Genomic DNA, 16,976 nt, shown 5'->3' with positions numbered 1-16,976 from the left:
ACCTGGCTGTGACAAAAACCTGCTGTCAGTGAGAGGTTCAACTCCTGCAAGCAGAGAAATGCTGAGACAGTTTAGTTAGGCAGGAGAAAGTTCGGATGTAGACAGTTTGAAAGGCATTTGATCTCTGTAAGTTGTCACTTTGTGCCAATAAGGCAGGCTGAAAGTGTGGCCACGGAGGGTTTGTAGCAGCGCACCTTAAGTCACATATTTTAGACAAACCCAGCCTCCGTTGCAGTGCCTCCCAAGTACGCTTCGCATCCTCTCGTGCAAAACTGGGATATTCTCAGGGATGAGCTTGGTGCTTTGGTTTTTTGACCTGAGTGGTGAACCCACAGCTGGCATTGGGATGGGGTCACTCATTGCGCTCGTGGTGCTATGGGAAAACCTCCAGGCACTCCAGAACCCGCGTTGGGTTCCGGGAACCTGACCCTGTAAAAGCAACATCCTTTGCCCTCACATAGGTGTAAGGTACTGTACGTATTTGAATTTTCAATGCCTTTTTTGTTCTACAGGAGTGATTTCTAGTCTTGTTTTCTTCTCCGCAGGCTTGAAGACCATTGTGGGTGCCCTAATTCAGTCTGTGAAGAAGCTGTCAGATGTAATGATCTTGACAGTATTTTGTCTCAGTGTCTTTGCTCTGATCGGGTTGCAGCTTTTTATGGGCAATTTGAGGAACAAGTGTGTGATATGGCCAATTAATGTGAATGAGACGTTCCTGGATAACGGCTCTAGGGGCTTTGACTGGGAGGAATACACCAACAATATGTGTAGGTATTTCTGCAGTGATGCTCCCTAAAACCTTCTTATTTGACTTAATGCTGCCGACCGGGGTTTCTGACGCATGGTGTGCCCGGCATTGCACAATAAAAACCCCTTGCTCGGATATTGTTCCATTTCTAGAAACCTGACCTTGTTCCGTTGTTACTAGTTGGGTTCATTTTAAAAAGTATGGGCTGTGCTCTTTTAGCTAAATAAGGATTTTGTCCAAAATGCTCTTTTTTTTTTTTTTTTTTTCCTGCTTTGATTCCAATTGAAAATGGGTTTTTAATATGGTAAAAAGGAAGTCGTTCTGCCCATGTGATTCCCTGGCCTGAGTGTCACGTTTACTAGCAAATTTACCAGTAGGGGATCTAGAAGACTTTAGTTAAGGTTTCTATAGTGCGATAGTATGCTAAATCCTCTAACTCCATGCGTGTGTGCACGTAATCTTTTCTTTTTCATCTTCTTCAGCAAATTTTTACATAATTCCTGGTGCCCCTGATCCTTTGCTCTGTGGTAACAGCTCAGATGCAGGGTGAGTGTTGAGCTTTGTTAAAAGTGATGACTAATTACCATTGATGTCTGCTAATGATGACAAAACGTTTAGAATATTTCCTGTTGCTTCCTTTGTTGGTTCTGGTGTTATTTCAAATGTAAAAGGCTTCACATTTCTTAATCTAATTATTAATCCATTGTTGCTGTTTCTTGCACTAATACGATGTGAGCTGGCATTTTTCTTGTCACCCCAGGAGGCTGATACTTGTAATGATGATTTCTAGTGACATGATTTCCCTCTGAATCTAATCATAAAAATTGATGGAGAAGTAGGGGCTGGAGGTTCAGAAGTGGAAACTTTCCTTGTGCTATTGTCTCTAATTGGTTAGCCTGGTTAACGTGCCTGTGATGAATTTGCTCTATCCCTTTTACCGTATTGATGCCCTGAAATCACTTCCATCTTCTTTACAGTCAATGTCCAGAGGGCTACACATGCATGAAAGCAGGACGGAACCCAAACTATGGTTACACAAGCTTTGACACTTTCAGCTGGGCTTTTCTGGCTTTGTTTCGCCTTATGACTCAGGACTTTTGGGAAAACTTGTATCAATTAGTAAGTAAACGCGTTGCTTCAGTGTTACACAACCTGAGAATTTGGGGACATGGAGAATGTGACAGGCTGTATTTACTTCCTAGCGTCTGAAAGAGAAGTACAGCTGCAGAATTAGACCTTGGGTATTGAGAAGGAAAGGGATGTTACCTGAAAGCGGGTGTTGCACTTCTAAGGCCAGAAGGGATTGTAGGTCTGCAGCGTGCGCACAGCTGAGCTGTGAATTAATTCTGGAAGAAGCTGACTGCGCGCTGCAGAAGCTCAGCTCTGCTCACAGGAGGAGTTCAGGCGCTTTGGAGGGCAGAGTGTTCCCTTGTAACCTGAGAGTGGTTTGGGCCCCTTGCTGAAATGGCTTTTTTAACAGTTTGTTTTGTTTTGGAGAAGGCTAGGCATTGAGTTTCACACTGTACTTCTGAATCCTTTTCAGTTTGCATCCGTTGGATGTTCCCTTAAGAGAAGAAGAGGGATGTCACCTTTTGTGTTTACGGCTAATGAATGTGCAGTGTCTTAGTGCTTTGCAGTGGAAGTGCTGAGATCCTAAATACCCAGCACCGCTATATTTTCTTAGAAGCATTTGGGTCAAGAAACATTAGATCAGCTTGCATATCAGGTGTCACTCTAGAATTGCTTTCCCATTTCCTTTTCTATTCCCCCTACCATTCTCTTCTACTTCTAGACCTTACGAGCAGCAGGAAAAACTTACATGATCTTCTTCGTCTTGGTGATCTTTGTGGGATCGTTCTATCTGGTAAATCTAATTTTGGCTGTGGTGGCTATGGCTTATGAAGAGCAGAACCAGGCCACACTGGAGGAGGCAGAGCAGAAAGAGGCAGAATTTAAGGCCATGTTAGAACAATTGAAAAAGCAGCAGGAAGAAGCACAGGTGAGTGTTTTTGTTTTTTTTTTTAATACATTTACATATTTTTAGGTTTATTTGCCTGTTATTGCAGAGCAATGATGTATAATCAAGAATGCAGTAGTGCCATGGCAGGCTTTCCCTGGCACCTCATGCTCTGCTGTCCTGGGGTTGACGCTGTTCACCAGCTCTCCTGGCTGCCGCTGTTTGTTTTCCGAATGTGTACAAGCTTGCCATGTTTATTTTGGATAGGAGAACTTCCTTATATTAAGGAGTTTAGAAACATTCTTGGGGTTTCTAGTCAAGTGTGGGAATTCCTTTGCAAGACAGGTAATTACTTCTTTGTAGATCCTTTATCAAATGCTTATAAACCTAACTGAGGGACTGAGAGGGATTCTACTGCTTGCAGAAGTAGACTATAAAAATGTTTACAAGTCCTGGCTGCGAGGTCCTTCCAAGGGAAAGAATAAGCATCTCAGTCCTGTCCTGAAGTCTTGTGCTTCCATGCATTAAGGCACGCTCTTTCTTAAAGCAGAAATGGAGTATTATTCAAGTTAAGTTCTGATTTATTTTCCTGTTCTCTTGCCTTCACCTTCAGGCTGCAGCTATGGTCACTTCAGCAGGGACAGTCTCTGAGGATGCTGTGGAAGATGATGGTGGGGGGAGGATGTCTCGGAGCTCCTCAGAGATTTCCAAAGTCAGTTCCAAGAGTGCCAAGGAGCGTCGAAACCGGAGGAAAAAACGGAAGGACAAAGAGCTGTCGGAAGGAGAGGAGAAGGGTGACGCTGAAAAGGTGTTCAAGTCTGAATCAGAGGATGGCATGAGGAGGAAAGCGTTCAGACTACCCGATAACAGGATAGGAAGGAAGTTTTCCATCATGAACCAGGTAGTTTTCATTTCCTTCCTTAATGTTTATGTTTACTTATAGTCAGGATAATATTCTGTTTAGATCCTGATTAACATGTCCGAGGAATCTGCTCACCCATTTAAACGTGCCATGGATCAGGAAGACACTTATGGCCTGAGTTTACAGCCCTTGCACTTACCCTGGCATAAGTTGTTCCTGAGATGAGTGTGTCTTACCAGATAAAACTTCCTTACCGGTGTAGCTCAGCCAGCCAAGAGCGAACGACTTCTAAGTACAGCTGACATCTAAGTGGCAATGGTTTGTTTGGATTTGGAGAGGGAGCAAAACTGCTTTAGCAGCACTTGAGGGCACTGAAGTACTTTGTTTCCACACTATTCACCCCCTTGTCATTCTTTCTTTTCTTCCTCCTAGTCTCTCCTCAGCATCCCAGGCTCCCCTTTTCTCTCCCGGCACAATAGCAAGAGCAGCATCTTCAGCTACAAAGGGCGATTTCGTGACCCAGGTTCGGAGAATGAGTTTGCTGATGACGAGCACAGCACGGTGGAGGAGAGCGAAGGCAGGAGAGACTCCCTCTTCATCCCCATCCGTGGCCGTGACCGAAGGAGCAGCTACAGCGGCTACAGCGGCTACAGCCAAGGCAGCCGGTCCTCGCGGATTTTTCCCAACCTCCGTCGAAACGTGAAGAGGAACAGCACGGTGGATTGTAACGGCGTGGTGTCCCTCATTGGCGGCCCACCTTCCAGCATGCCTGGGGGACGCCTTCTGCCTGAGGTGAAAATAGATAAGGCAGCTACTGATGACAGCGTAAGGAGGTCAATGAGTAGCTAGCGTAGGCATGGCGGTCTGTCCTCTTCTGCTTTCCTGTATGCCGCCCTACAAGTGAGCCAGCCACCCTGATGGAATGAGAGTTGGTTTGTCTGACCGCAGACGACAAAGTCTGCGGTGGATTTAAATCCCTGTGCTTTGACTTCTCCTTTCTTCCCTTCTCGGACTTAATGACCCACCTCCCTTCCCCTGTCTTCCTGGGAAAAAAGGGCTTGGAATTGAGTCCCAAATTAAAGGACTGATAATAACAGAGATCCTTGGCGTATGTCAGGGCAGGATCTTTATCAGACCAGAGTCTTGCACTCTGAAGCATGTTTGTATCTGTTTGAAGCATGAAGTATCTGTTAAATTCTACCAGTTTCGTTGCTATTAAGTTGTGAAGGGCTTATTTTACAAGAGAAGCTGTTAATATAAGAAGGATTTCTTCAAAAAATATACACTTTTTAGTATCTGAATTTTCCTTAATTGTGACCTTTTTTAGATCAGTAGACTGAGTTGGTATTGAGTAACCTTTTTAATAGATCAACAGTTCAGGAGAGAAACAAAGCTCAAAAATAGTGTATTAGGGGGGCTTATGAGAATCTGGATAAGATTGCAACCATGTCAAGAAATTCCTAAAACAATTGTTTCTGAGAAAAGCCTGCTTACCATGCCTGTACATTCCAAGCTATTTTTTAAAATTGTTTCAATTCTTGCAACCTAATTGACCCTAACTAGTTATGTTAAGCATTAGTTGCTCCCTTCTTTTTTCTTCCCCAATTAGCATGTTAATACAATGTTTTGCTTTAGTATTTAATTCTCTTTTTAACACAGCATGAACATAGTAGGAATAGTAATCTGCATGACGCATGCGTAGAAGTGAAAGTATTACTCGGCAGTTCTTTTTGCTAACTATCTGTGGAGGGACTTAAGTGTGCAACAGGCAATTAACTGTCCTGGTGGGAGGGCTGCAGGGGCTGGCAGATTCCTTGGCAGAAGTACGATGTCCTCTTGTCGATGCAATCAAATGCTCAGATACTAAATGGTATCAATTTGGGGGCCTTGTATGAAGCAGGATGCAAAGTGGGCTCGTTAGGAGTCATCGCCTGTCTGCTCTTAATTGAGTAGTAGTACAGAGTATGAACTACCTTGTACTGCAGCAGTGCTCATTAGAAACATTCATTAAAGTATAATACTTAATTTGTCCAAGGTTGCAAGTCAATGGTACGAGCAGAATCAAGGGCTTGAGTTTTCTTTTAACCATTTATGTAACATAGGAAAGTGGAAAGGCTAGCGGGAACAAAGACTTTTTTTTTTCCCTCTTGGGGATACTTGGCATATTTCTAGGCTGATAGCACGTAAAATACTGGGAAGACTAAGGGTTTGTATTAATCAATGTATGAATTTTGCAGGGTACCACTGAAATAGAAATTAAAAAGAAACCTGGTGGGTCTCTCTTGGTCTCGATGGATCAGGTGAATGCCTCCTATGGAAGAAAGGATCGAACCAACAGTGTAATGACCGGCTTGACAAATACCCTTGTTGAGGGTAGGTATGGCTTGAAGGTGTGCCTTTGGGCTTTTTCAGTGTGTATGTATCGATTGCCCTCTCGTGGCGTGTTTTAGGAAGACAGAGGACCCATCCACCAGGCAGTTACAGTATAGTTTCTCACTCTGCTGTGGGGGCCCGCATGTGCCCTTGTTTTCTTGTGCTGGAGCTGTCCCTCTGGGTGGCCAGAGGTGCTCCCCAGCAGATGGGGCAGGTATGGACACCCGCGGCTGCTTGATTTCCCCAAGAGGATGCCGAATGGTAAAGCTGAACCTCGTGAGATGGCTTCTTAGTTGCTGGGGGGATTAGAGCAAGAGCTGGTTTATAAGGCTGGCCTTCCTGGGAGCAGGGTGGGGTCATAGGGTAGGGAATACAGTCTCAGGGCAGGGCTCGGTTCGTTAGGGCAGGTGCTGCACAGCAGAGATCTGCTTTGAGCCTTGGGCACCTGACAGAGAACACACAAGCCCTTCAGACATACAGGACATAGCTATTCCTGCTTTCTAATTTGCATTGTTTTTACCAAAACCTGCTTCTTTCAAGTCATAATTAATGCAGAAACATTAATGAGAGTATTTTACTTGGTTTTGCATCTGAATTATATAGATATAAAGGTAAAGGCAGCAAAGAGTTGTAATTTTACAATAATGAATATGCGGTGTGGAGATTAAAGGATTAAGAAAATGTCTGATACTGGTGTTCTGTTTTCTGCTATTTCACAAGGGCTGGAGAGACCCTCCTTGTTACAGGCCATGGGAAGAAAGATTTGAGCTACTCTAGGGTCTCAAATGTGACAGCTGTCAAAAGAGAAAGGGACTTGTGCATGATGGAAATTCAGAAGTGGACATCACACAGAGATGAAATTTCCAAATATGTTATGCAGGAACCAGTAAGAATTTGTGAACAGCAGCCATATGAGGTTGATGATCTCAAATTCCTGCTGTCTCCTGCAATAAAATTGTATGAAAACTAAATATACTTAGAAACAGAGCAAGGTTCTTCTGCTGCTTCCCTCCTGCGCAAACGCCTACAGGCTACAGTGCTACGGTCCTCTTTTTTAACTTTAGCAATTCCAAGGCAACTAAATACTAAGCAACCAGAGAACCAATGAGAAAGAGAGCAGGGGTCCTTTCCCTACCCATCTTCAGTACAAACAGCTGTATAGCCTGAATAAAACCATTGCAAGTGGGGGAAAGCTCCTCTTTGTTTTTTTCTAGGCAGTTGAAATAAGCCAGTTAAAAAATGGACATGGCGTTACGTTTGGTTTCTGTAAATGGATGTGGTTTGTCTTAATCAGGTTGTTCCTGTTCAGAATCCTTTGCAGCATTATGTCATACATTTCCTCTTTTAGATCATGTCTGCATTGAACACAGAATTCATTTAGCTTTGTTATTTAAAAACTAGCACCGAAGACAGTTTAGAATCTGTAACTTTGCTTTAAGCCATTTTACCTTGATCAGTCCTGAGTTAAATATATCCGTTCATTTAAACTAGTTTGGATTGAATCATCAGATCCGCACAGTGCTGTTGCACAGATTTAAAACTGTACTTCCTGGTAACCTCGTGCAGTTGTGCATGTACTTAACATAGGTACCAAAGTGAAGCTGGGTACAAAGGCATGCCCTGACTCTTTTGAGTCTGTCCTGGTGATGTGCATGATTGGCCATGGTTATAAACTTCTTTGCTTAGGAACTCTTTGTATTAAGCCATTGCCACATGTCCTGGAGTTCTTCATTTTGAGCATTGTAAGAAGTTAAGGCAAAATGTAACTTTGCTGCAAGAACGTTGAATCATTGTACAAGGAGGGAGACGTGAGAGAGGTTCAGGAGAGGCAAGATCGGAGAGTTTTTCAGCCATGCTCAGAGTCAGATCCAGCAGTGTTAGAGAAGAAGACTGAGCTCCATTGCTGTTTTCTTTTGTAACTGTAGAGCTGGAAGAGTCCCAGAGGAAGTGTCCCCCTTGCTGGTACAAATTTGCTAACACATTCTTGATCTGGGAATGCCACCCGTACTGGATCAAGCTGAAGGAGATAGTGAACTTAATTGTCATGGATCCTTTTGTTGACCTGGCCATCACCATCTGTATTGTGCTGAACACTCTGTTCATGGCAATGGAGCACCATCCTATGACCCCCGAGTTTGAACATGTACTCTCCGTAGGAAATCTGGTAAGATGGTATTAGTAAATATTCCTTACAGATCTGCTCCTACTGGGATACACTGCTTGTTAAGGTAGACTTAGACTGAAAGAGCTGCTATTACAGGCTCCTAGGGGACACTGAGAGCCATGAGCTTGTGCTCGCTGCAGTCTGTGGCGACTCAGAGATGTTGGCTAAGGGTGCAACTTTCTGGTCAAAACTTATTACTACCTAAAAATCTGCCTGTTAATTGCTGGTATGCCTGAGTAGGTCAGTGAGATTCGTGCTAGTGAAGCTGCATCAGGAGAGAAAAGACTATTGTGGGCAAGCACATGACATTGTATAGACTGCATGTTTGAACTGGCGTGACGAATTGCATTGTTTGATAGTTACGCTGAAGATCAGAAAATGAACAAAAGCGATTCTTTGCTTGTTCTTTTGTCTCTCTCTTCAACACTCCAGGTTTTCACTGGAATTTTCACAGCAGAAATGTTCCTGAAGCTTATCGCCATGGATCCCTACTATTATTTCCAAGAAGGCTGGAACATCTTTGATGGATTTATTGTCTCCCTCAGTTTAATGGAACTGGGTCTAGCAAACGTGGAAGGACTTTCCGTACTGCGATCTTTCCGATTGGTATTCATATTCCAGTCCTTTTCGAATGTTCCGATCTTGCAGCTACTAAAGTAAAGGCACCCCCCCCCCCAATCCTTTTTTTCCTTTGTTCTTTGGGAGGACAGGGTTGGAGTGGTATCATTTTTGTGGTCTCTTCTTACTTCACAACTGCTGTTTATATTTTATGAGATCTGAGCAACAGCTCATTGTGTATATGCAGAGAAGGTTGACTTGGTAGGTAGTGTTGAAGGACTTTGTTACAACGCACCTTTTATTTCCTGTGGTTCCTTGAGGTAATTTACCAAGTCAAATTTGCTAGGCTGTAGGTTATGGTGTAATAAAAGTGCTGAATACCTACAGCCTTCATGTGCTTTATCTTGTCCTGGCAGCAGTTAAGCTTTTGAAAATTAAATTCTGAAAACCTCAAGGTTAGGTTTTTGGGCACAGAGATCCCACAGCTGAGGTCAGGTTTTCCAAAGAGCTCAGTACTCAGAAACTCCAATTTATACCCAGCTTCAGCAAGTCCATCTCCAAATTAGGTTCTCTGGATATTAAGCTTTGATTTTGTGTTCTGGATATGCCAGGAAAGCAAGTGCTTTTTTTTTCCAGAGGAAGATGAGAAACATTCAGGAAAAAAAGTGACACGTACCCTTCAAATAAGTCTTCCTTAACGTTGCAAAGTTTGAAAGTGAGAAGCTCCATACTTTTCCTTTGTAAAGGGAGATAAGTGTGTAGGAGAATAACTAAGTACAAATAGAGAAGGCTGAGTTGAAAGAGAAGTTAAGCATTCCCTACTGCCAGTGACCTCAGTAGAAGAAGCACTTATGGTTTCATAAAATATGTGATGCCTCCAGTTTAGAAAGTTCTGCCTGATTTCCTTCTTTTTCCTCTTTTTTTTTTTTTTAAAGGTGAAATTAAATGAAGTGTCATTTGTCTCTTTGTTTGCTTTTGTAGCTGAGAGTCTTCAAACTGGCCAAGTCTTGGCCCACTCTGAATATGCTGATAAAAATCATCGGTAACTCGGTGGGTGCTTTGGGGAACCTGACCTTGGTGCTAGCCATCATCGTGTTCATCTTTGCGGTGGTGGGCATGCAGCTCTTCGGCAAAAGCTACAAGGAGTGTGTCTGCAAGATCAATCCGGAGTGTGAGCTACCCCGCTGGCACATGCACGATTTCTTCCACTCCTTCCTTATTGTCTTCCGTGTGTTGTGTGGGGAATGGATTGAGACCATGTGGGATTGTATGGAGGTGGCAGGACAGGCCATGTGCTTGATTGTCTTCATGATGGTCATGGTCATCGGAAATTTAGTGGTCAGTAAATGGTTACTGATGGTTTTTATTGTTTTCCGCTGGGTGGGGTAAAATCTGGAGAGACCACAGGACTTAGGGTATCTCTTCCAGCTCTGTTGGGGTCCTTCATGGCCTTTGACATATGAACAGTCCTGTTGACTTTGGTAGTACAACATTAAGGCTGCATTTTGCTTGGCCTTAGCTTGTTGCCCACAAAAAGCATCCAAACACTTTGCAATAGAAGCTGGAGGTACAAAACCCTGTCAAAGGTGACAGATCCACAAGGTGCCTGGGGGAGGTAAAAGATGCTTCAAAGTAAAACCTGGCTTTTCAAATTCCAGGAGTGGAAGTAATTCGATATTCAGGGGAAGGCCTGAAGTGTCAAAATACGGTTGGAAGATTCTTCTAAAATCTGCCCACTAGTTCAATCATGCGGTATAGTTGCGTGCAAGAATCGACTGGTGAAATTGCACGGCCCGTTGTGTGGGAGGTTAGACTAGATCATGATGTTTCCTTGTATTTTATGAGGTAGTGTGAACAGTTGCATATCTTACAAGCAGCGTTGTGTTCCTCAAGTCCTAGATACCTCAGTGGGTGTGTTGGACACCAGAGCAGTTTCTCAGGGTGGTGTTCGGAGGCTTAGCTCCACAGCCCCTGTTGACATTAGCAGGATGCAGGTGGCCAGATAGTCGGACTCAGCTTTGGAAATATTACCCTTGTGTGTCAGCACAGTCAGAGCTCTGCCAAGCGTGACCTCTTCTCCTTCAGGTGCTGAACCTATTCTTGGCCTTGCTACTGAGCTCCTTCAGCGCAGACAACTTGGCAGCCACAGATGATGATGGGGAGATGAACAACCTGCAGATTTCTGTCATTCGCATCAAGAAGGGCATTGCCTGGACCAAGGCAAAAGTGCGTGAATTCATGCACGCTCATTTCAAGCAGAGAGGCGGAGATGAGGTCAAACCCTTGGATGAATTGTATGACAAGAAGGTGAACTGCATTGCTAACCACACAGGGGCTGATATCAACAGAGACATTGATTATCAGAAGAATGGCAATGGCACGACAAGTGGAATTGGGAGCAGTGTGGAGAAGTACATAATAGATGAAGATCACATGTCCTTCATCAATAACCCCAATCTCACTGTCCGGGTACCTATTGCTGTAGGAGAATCAGATTTTGAAAATCTCAACACAGAAGATTTCAGCAGTGATACAGATCCAGATGGCAGCAAAGAGGTAGGATGTAATGTTAATAATGCATTCGAGTCATTTGACCTGTGAACACCTGGCAGCATCTTGGGAGGGAGAACTGGATAATTCCAGCACAAAACTTCTGTTTATGTTATGATATTGTCTTTGCATCCAAGGCAGAAGCTACTTGTGCTAGCTGCTTCATGGAGAGCCACCCATACTTCTACATTTACCTAGTAAATTTAGATATAAGATTAAAGAAACCAAGTAAATAAGCTGTCTGTCTGTCCTGTTAACATAAGATGTGAGCTGGGTCAGGATCTTTATGAGGTGAAGTGAGGAAACAACTTTCTTTATAGTAAATACGGTGAATGAATTGCTGAGTCATCAAGAGGTTCAATATTTGGTGGGAAATAACTATAGGTTGGAATGGTCTTTATTTTGTGTTCAAGAAACTGGATGATACCAGCTCCTCTGAAGGTAGCACCATTGATATAAAACCTGAGGTGGAAGAAGTCCCTGTGGAGGCCCCAGAGGAGTACCTGGACCCAGATGCGTGTTTCACAGAGGGTAAGTTGAGTGTAGAAAGAAGCCTGTGAGCTGTTACTGGTCCCTGTGTCTACTGGAAGCTTACCTTAAGGTTAGGTGTGAGTCTGGACTGGGACTGGGTATTTTTAGCCTGTTTTGAGAGTCTTCTTGGACTCTGCATCACAGGTAAACTGATCTAGAAGAATTTGCAAGCTGAAGGCCTTGGAAATGTAGTTGCCATTGCAAGGATCTAGATGACCTACCAGTAGGGAAGGTTGATTTTTTTGTACAGTTAATGCCTTAAGTACTTAGAAGTAGAGAAATCTGCTTCTTTTTTTTTCTTTTTTTTCCCTTCCCCCCCTTCTGTCACTGGCCTCAATGTCTTTCAGCAACTGATCCGTTACAAGTATTCCCATGGCAAGCATATTTTAAATGGTTCAAGGTTATTTTATCAGCAAGTTCTCCATTCCTGTCCTGTCAAGTGCATGGATACCTCACCAAATATAACTAGCTTAATCTGTTCCCAAATCCATGTTAATTCAGGTGCCCAGATACAGAAGTGGTGAAAGTAATCATAAAACCTCAATAATATACAGCATTTAAACTGAAACTCAGCCCGCTTAATATTATTGGCATCTAAATCACTTCTTGGCACTGACAATTTTTCATTCTTCCATTTTCTCATCTGTTACCTGACAAAATCTGGGGCTCATATTCCTTTGTGCACTATGTCCATTCCAGGCTGCATGCAGCGCTGTAAATGTTGTCAGGTCAATATTGAGGAAGGGCTGGGAAAGTCTTGGTGGACCTTGAGGAAGACGTGTTTTCTGATTGTGGAACATAACTGGTTTGAGACTTTCATCATCTTTATGATCCTACTGAGCAGTGGTGCTCTGGTAAGTAAAATACAGAAATACTTGTAGCCCAATGGTGTTAAACTAGGGGATGAGTACTCGGGAAAACTGTATAGGAAATTTGGTGAAAAAAAAAGCTATGATGATTCTTACTTGGAAGACAACACAGCTCCGTTGTGGTAGGTACTGTACAGAAGCCCTTCTTGATGAGTTTGTATTGTTTAATTTAAGAATGAAGACAAAAATCCTGGAAATCTGGATTCTGATGGCAGTTTGACTAGAAACGTGATGATTTCTGACAATCAACCTGTATCTGTGTCTCATGTCCACTCTACCAAACAGGGATAATTACGCTTCCCTTTCTTCACTTTCTCGTCTTTGCAGAGCTTCTTGAGCTCCTGATGTTACACAGATACAAATAATCACTGTGTGTTTGTCCGTTTTCACACGGTACACAGAGGGTTATACAGCAAACAACCACAGCATGCGTTACTCACAAGTGTACAGAAGTCCACAACAATTAGTATCCCACAGCAGTAGCCGGGCATTTTTTACATGCATATTTTTCATAATTACTAACAGCATGATTTCCAAGGAACTTAGCCAGTTTGGATTTGTTGAGTGCCAAGCAGCAGATAAAAACCTGTCTGTATGTTACTGGAGTGTGATACTGGGTGCTGAGCACTTAGAGATAAAGGATTTCGCTCAGATCCCTAAAAGGCAAAAATGTTCTTGTGTAAACCTAGCTTTGTAGGGTTATTTATTCAGGGGAGGTGTTTTTTTTTTTGGGGGGGGGGAGTGTTGCAGTGGTGCAACTACTATAACAGATAAATTGCACTGTGTAAGAAATGTAATTCCCCTGCTCCTCTCAGTATTGTTTGAATAACCTTCTGGATTACCACAGTGAACTGTGGAACAACTCTGATGTAATGACAGGGGTACCTGGTTATTTCCCAGGCTTTTGAGGATATTTACATAGAACAGAGGAAAACCATCCGGACCATCCTGGAGTATGCGGACAAGGTCTTCACTTACATTTTCATCCTGGAGATGTTGCTGAAATGGTGCGCCTACGGATTTGTCAAGTTCTTCACTAATGCCTGGTGCTGGCTGGATTTCCTCATTGTGGCTGTATGTATCCTCTCCCTGTTATTTCTATTTGGAAAAAAATGTTAGCTGGGAGAATGCTGGGGTAATGTTTTCTGCTGAGAAATGTCCTAACTGAATGATGTATTTGATGAGGATTCACACCCAGATATCTGTAAGTTTCCAAAGCACAATGGAGGATAAAAACTTTGAGCCCTTTGAGTTTTGCTGGCATTTCCTATGCAACTGTGGATTTTTGCTCTGCAGGTTCTAACGAGCCTGCAGAAATACACCTGGGTTTTCCAGCCCTTGGCTTTTTTGCTCTTGTGAAACTGTTTCTAAGAGGCCTGCTGGCATGTTGAGCTCCTGACAGGTGCTAGCAGTGGAAGAACTGGTGCAGACATGGTATTCCTAGGTGACACCTCCTTTCTCTAGTCCTTTGCTTGCATTTTTAAGAAAGGGAGGATGCTGAGACAAAGCCTTCCAAACAGGAACTGAAGTCCTAAGAATTTGGAGAAGGTGGGGGGAATTTTAGGATCCCAAGTGCTTGGATTAAAACAGTTCATCACATCCAGTTGTGAAGCAGCATCCTAGTGAGTGCCCCAAGAGAAAGTATAAAGAAAAAAAAAACTAAAAAATTTCCAAGCCTCTTGTTGGGAGAAAAGGAACATTTTGAATATGATTCACTTATGCCAAGTTGCTGTTCAGCGACATTATCACTCTGGAAATATTTCTGAGTAGGTGGAGGAACTATCCTTGGAATTCAGGGGCAGAAGTGACTCAAGATGTCTACATTTCCTGTGGAAAACTGACTTTATATATATGTATATGTATATATTTCTTTAAAAAGTCCTCTCTGATCCCCTTAACACCTTTCCTGCTAACACACATCTTGAAGAAGTAACTCTTCTTTTCTGAAAATATCTCTTTCACTGCCTTAAGATGAAGTACAAATGCTGACATGAAAACTAATGCTAGCTACCACCTATTCTTCTGTACCACTTTGAGGAGAGTGTTTCAGAAAACGAAATTCTTTGGGGTGCTGTATTAAAAAGAAGACCAGCAGCTAAGCAACAAAAGTTTCCGTACCTGGTCAGGTAATAGATTGACAGGGAATGAACAAGTGCAGCACCAGTGATAAATGTGAGGAACCTGAATTTACAGTACTTTAGGAGAGATTGCTCTCATTGCTTGGTATCATAGACGGGAAAATTGCACATTTTTGTCTGCAGAAAAATCTGAAATGAGGACTAGAGATGCAAAAGCTATGGAATAAGTTGATGTTAAAATAATGAACCAAGGCTGAATATTACTCAACAAAGTCTCATCTCTGCATAGTATCCTGTAACTGCTAAACTTTTTTTTTTCAAGTTCTCTAATGTGATGTAGATGGGGGTTGAGTGAAGTCACATGATGGCAGCCGTAACTAACAGAGAATAAGCCTTTGCATCATAACAACGCTCTTGAATGTTATTTTTCAGGTTTGATAGCATTGTCAAATAACTCTCCTCCTCTGATTCCCAAAGCTTGCTGGGTGTATTTATGAAGACAAAGTCTTTTTCTGGGTAATAATGAAGGCTTCTGCTTTTCAGTCAATCTGGGATTCCTTTTGTCTGACATCGGTGCCTGCTGTGTCTTCTGTTGGAGTGTCCCGAGAGAATAATACTGAAAAGACCCAATGAAAGCTGAAACAGCCTTTAGACATTTTCCTGCTGTTTTGTTAGGTTCACACTCAGGAACGAGGCATTATCCTAAAGGGAAGAAGCTCTAAAAGTGAGGATTCAGTGAAGCCCGTACCTTGTATTATATTCAGGGAATAAAACGCTGCAGTTCCGTATGCACGCTGTGTATATGGACCTCATAGCCCGCACCTCCAAATGCCACGAGTATTTCAAAATTTGGGAACTGAATCCTGATAGGTTTCAGGATTCTACCAAAGTCCTATAGATGTTGTGCCTGTACGTAACTGTCCTCCTCAAAGTTGACTGAAACTTTTGCTTCGTGGGCCAGGTTGATTTGAGCTTCTGCCAATTGCTGCTGCTGCTTGTGCAGCCCTGCCTGAGACCGAGGTCTCACCATTAGTCTGTCCTGCAGGTGATTCCTTGTAAGACTTTCCATTCTGCTTGTTTCCAGCATAATTTGCATGTCCTCAAAGTTCTGTGCAACCACAGTGTTTCAGAGTCCATTCTTTCAAATCTTATCTTTGAAATAGGTAAACTTCAGGGCACCAGGAGTGTACCAGTGTTGCAGTGCCCTTGGTCCCTTCCCTGGCAGGCTGGGTTTGTTTCACAAGGGCTTTGTTGTAAACCTTTGGGATGCCCCTGGCATATTTTTTTTTCATCAGTGTAACTTCAAAATCAAAAAAAAAAAAAAAAAGAAGCCACATGGAAAAAAACGATGAGCCATGTTGCCATATATTGTGGCTTTCATTTTGTGCACTTATTTTGGTGCAAATCTGAAGACAGAAAAAAAGCACTAAGCACATGCACAAGCAGTTAAATAAGGTGATATCTGTGTCCTGCAACCACAAGCAAATTTTGTAATTCTTCCAAACATCCCTCTACCAAAGAGACTGAAAACATGTTCCTGTGCTGCTGCCTGGGCAGCATTAGCCATTCTTGGAAAGCTGTGATGGGTAGAGATCATGTACTGATGGTGGATGAGGAAATATGTGCTTGGCCCACAGAGGGTAAGAGTCTTTTGCTACCCATAATACCCAAGGATGGTTCTTTAGACCAGAGTGTGCAAATGTAGCTTTACATCTGAGTCCCTGGTTTTGTCTCTCGTATGTCAGGTGAGAAGGGGATTGTCACAACAGAGGAAGGAAGTCCAGAACAGAGAACAGAAATTCCTCTGCATATTTATCCATTTGAAATCTGGTCCTGAAATTTTCCTGGAATATATGTGGTTTTATAAAGATCATCCCTACAATTAATTTCATGTTAGTATTTTTTTTTTTTTTTAAGAAGGATAAATAGGAAGTGTCGTATTCTGAGAATTAAGATTTAAACAAAACAAAAAGCCCACACCTGTTGTAGGTCTCATGTTTTTCCATTATTTGTTACTGTATATTGATGTCTTTTTTTTTTCTTTAAAACAAGGTTGACATATCTGTTCTTATCTGTGTCTGTACCGTGATACTAGCCAAAAATGGACGATAGTGGGATGCTGATGAAATGGTGTCTGTAGATGCTATTTACATATGGCCAAGTCTTTTGTCATCTAATCCAAAGAGTTTTCCAGTGGCTCGCGTGGCAATTGGACTACTGCCCTAAATGCATGTGCCAGTTCAAAAAGTAGATGGCCCTGTGCTTTCAAGCTTTTGGTTAATCCTG

General features: G+C 42.7%; 1 protein-coding gene across 7 annotated transcripts in view; it reads left to right on the top strand.

The window, feature by feature from the left end:
- The window catches only part of SCN8A (sodium voltage-gated channel alpha subunit 8), a 55,595-nt gene that overhangs the window by 25,590 nt on the left and 13,029 nt on the right, over positions 1-16,976 (top strand). For 6 of the 7 annotated variants that reach the window (XM_040539634.1, XM_040539636.1, XM_040539637.1 and 3 more), the window contains 14 exons: positions 546-767; positions 1,231-1,294; positions 1,726-1,867; positions 2,541-2,747; positions 3,319-3,606; positions 4,000-4,359; positions 5,805-5,940; positions 7,866-8,104; positions 8,537-8,710; positions 9,644-10,000; positions 10,748-11,218; positions 11,626-11,743; positions 12,443-12,597; positions 13,513-13,686. In XM_040539634.1, the coding sequence (XP_040395568.1) occupies positions 546-767; positions 1,231-1,294; positions 1,726-1,867; positions 2,541-2,747; positions 3,319-3,606; positions 4,000-4,359; positions 5,805-5,940; positions 7,866-8,104; positions 8,537-8,710; positions 9,644-10,000; positions 10,748-11,218; positions 11,626-11,743; positions 12,443-12,597; positions 13,513-13,686 (3,107 nt within the window). Of the gene's footprint in view, positions 1-545; positions 768-1,230; positions 1,295-1,725; positions 1,868-2,540; positions 2,748-3,318; positions 3,607-3,999; positions 4,393-5,804; positions 5,941-7,865; positions 8,105-8,536; positions 8,711-9,643; positions 10,001-10,747; positions 11,219-11,625; positions 11,744-12,442; positions 12,598-13,512; positions 13,687-16,976 lie in introns of all 7 variants that reach the window. The other variant, XM_040539641.1, reaches the window with a different exon arrangement.

The sequence above is a fragment of the Cygnus olor genome, chromosome 29 (genome assembly GCF_009769625.2).
Source record: "Cygnus olor isolate bCygOlo1 chromosome 29, bCygOlo1.pri.v2, whole genome shotgun sequence".
Taxonomy (NCBI): Eukaryota; Metazoa; Chordata; class Aves; order Anseriformes; family Anatidae; genus Cygnus; species Cygnus olor.
This window is presented reverse-complemented; position numbering and strand designations above follow the sequence as displayed.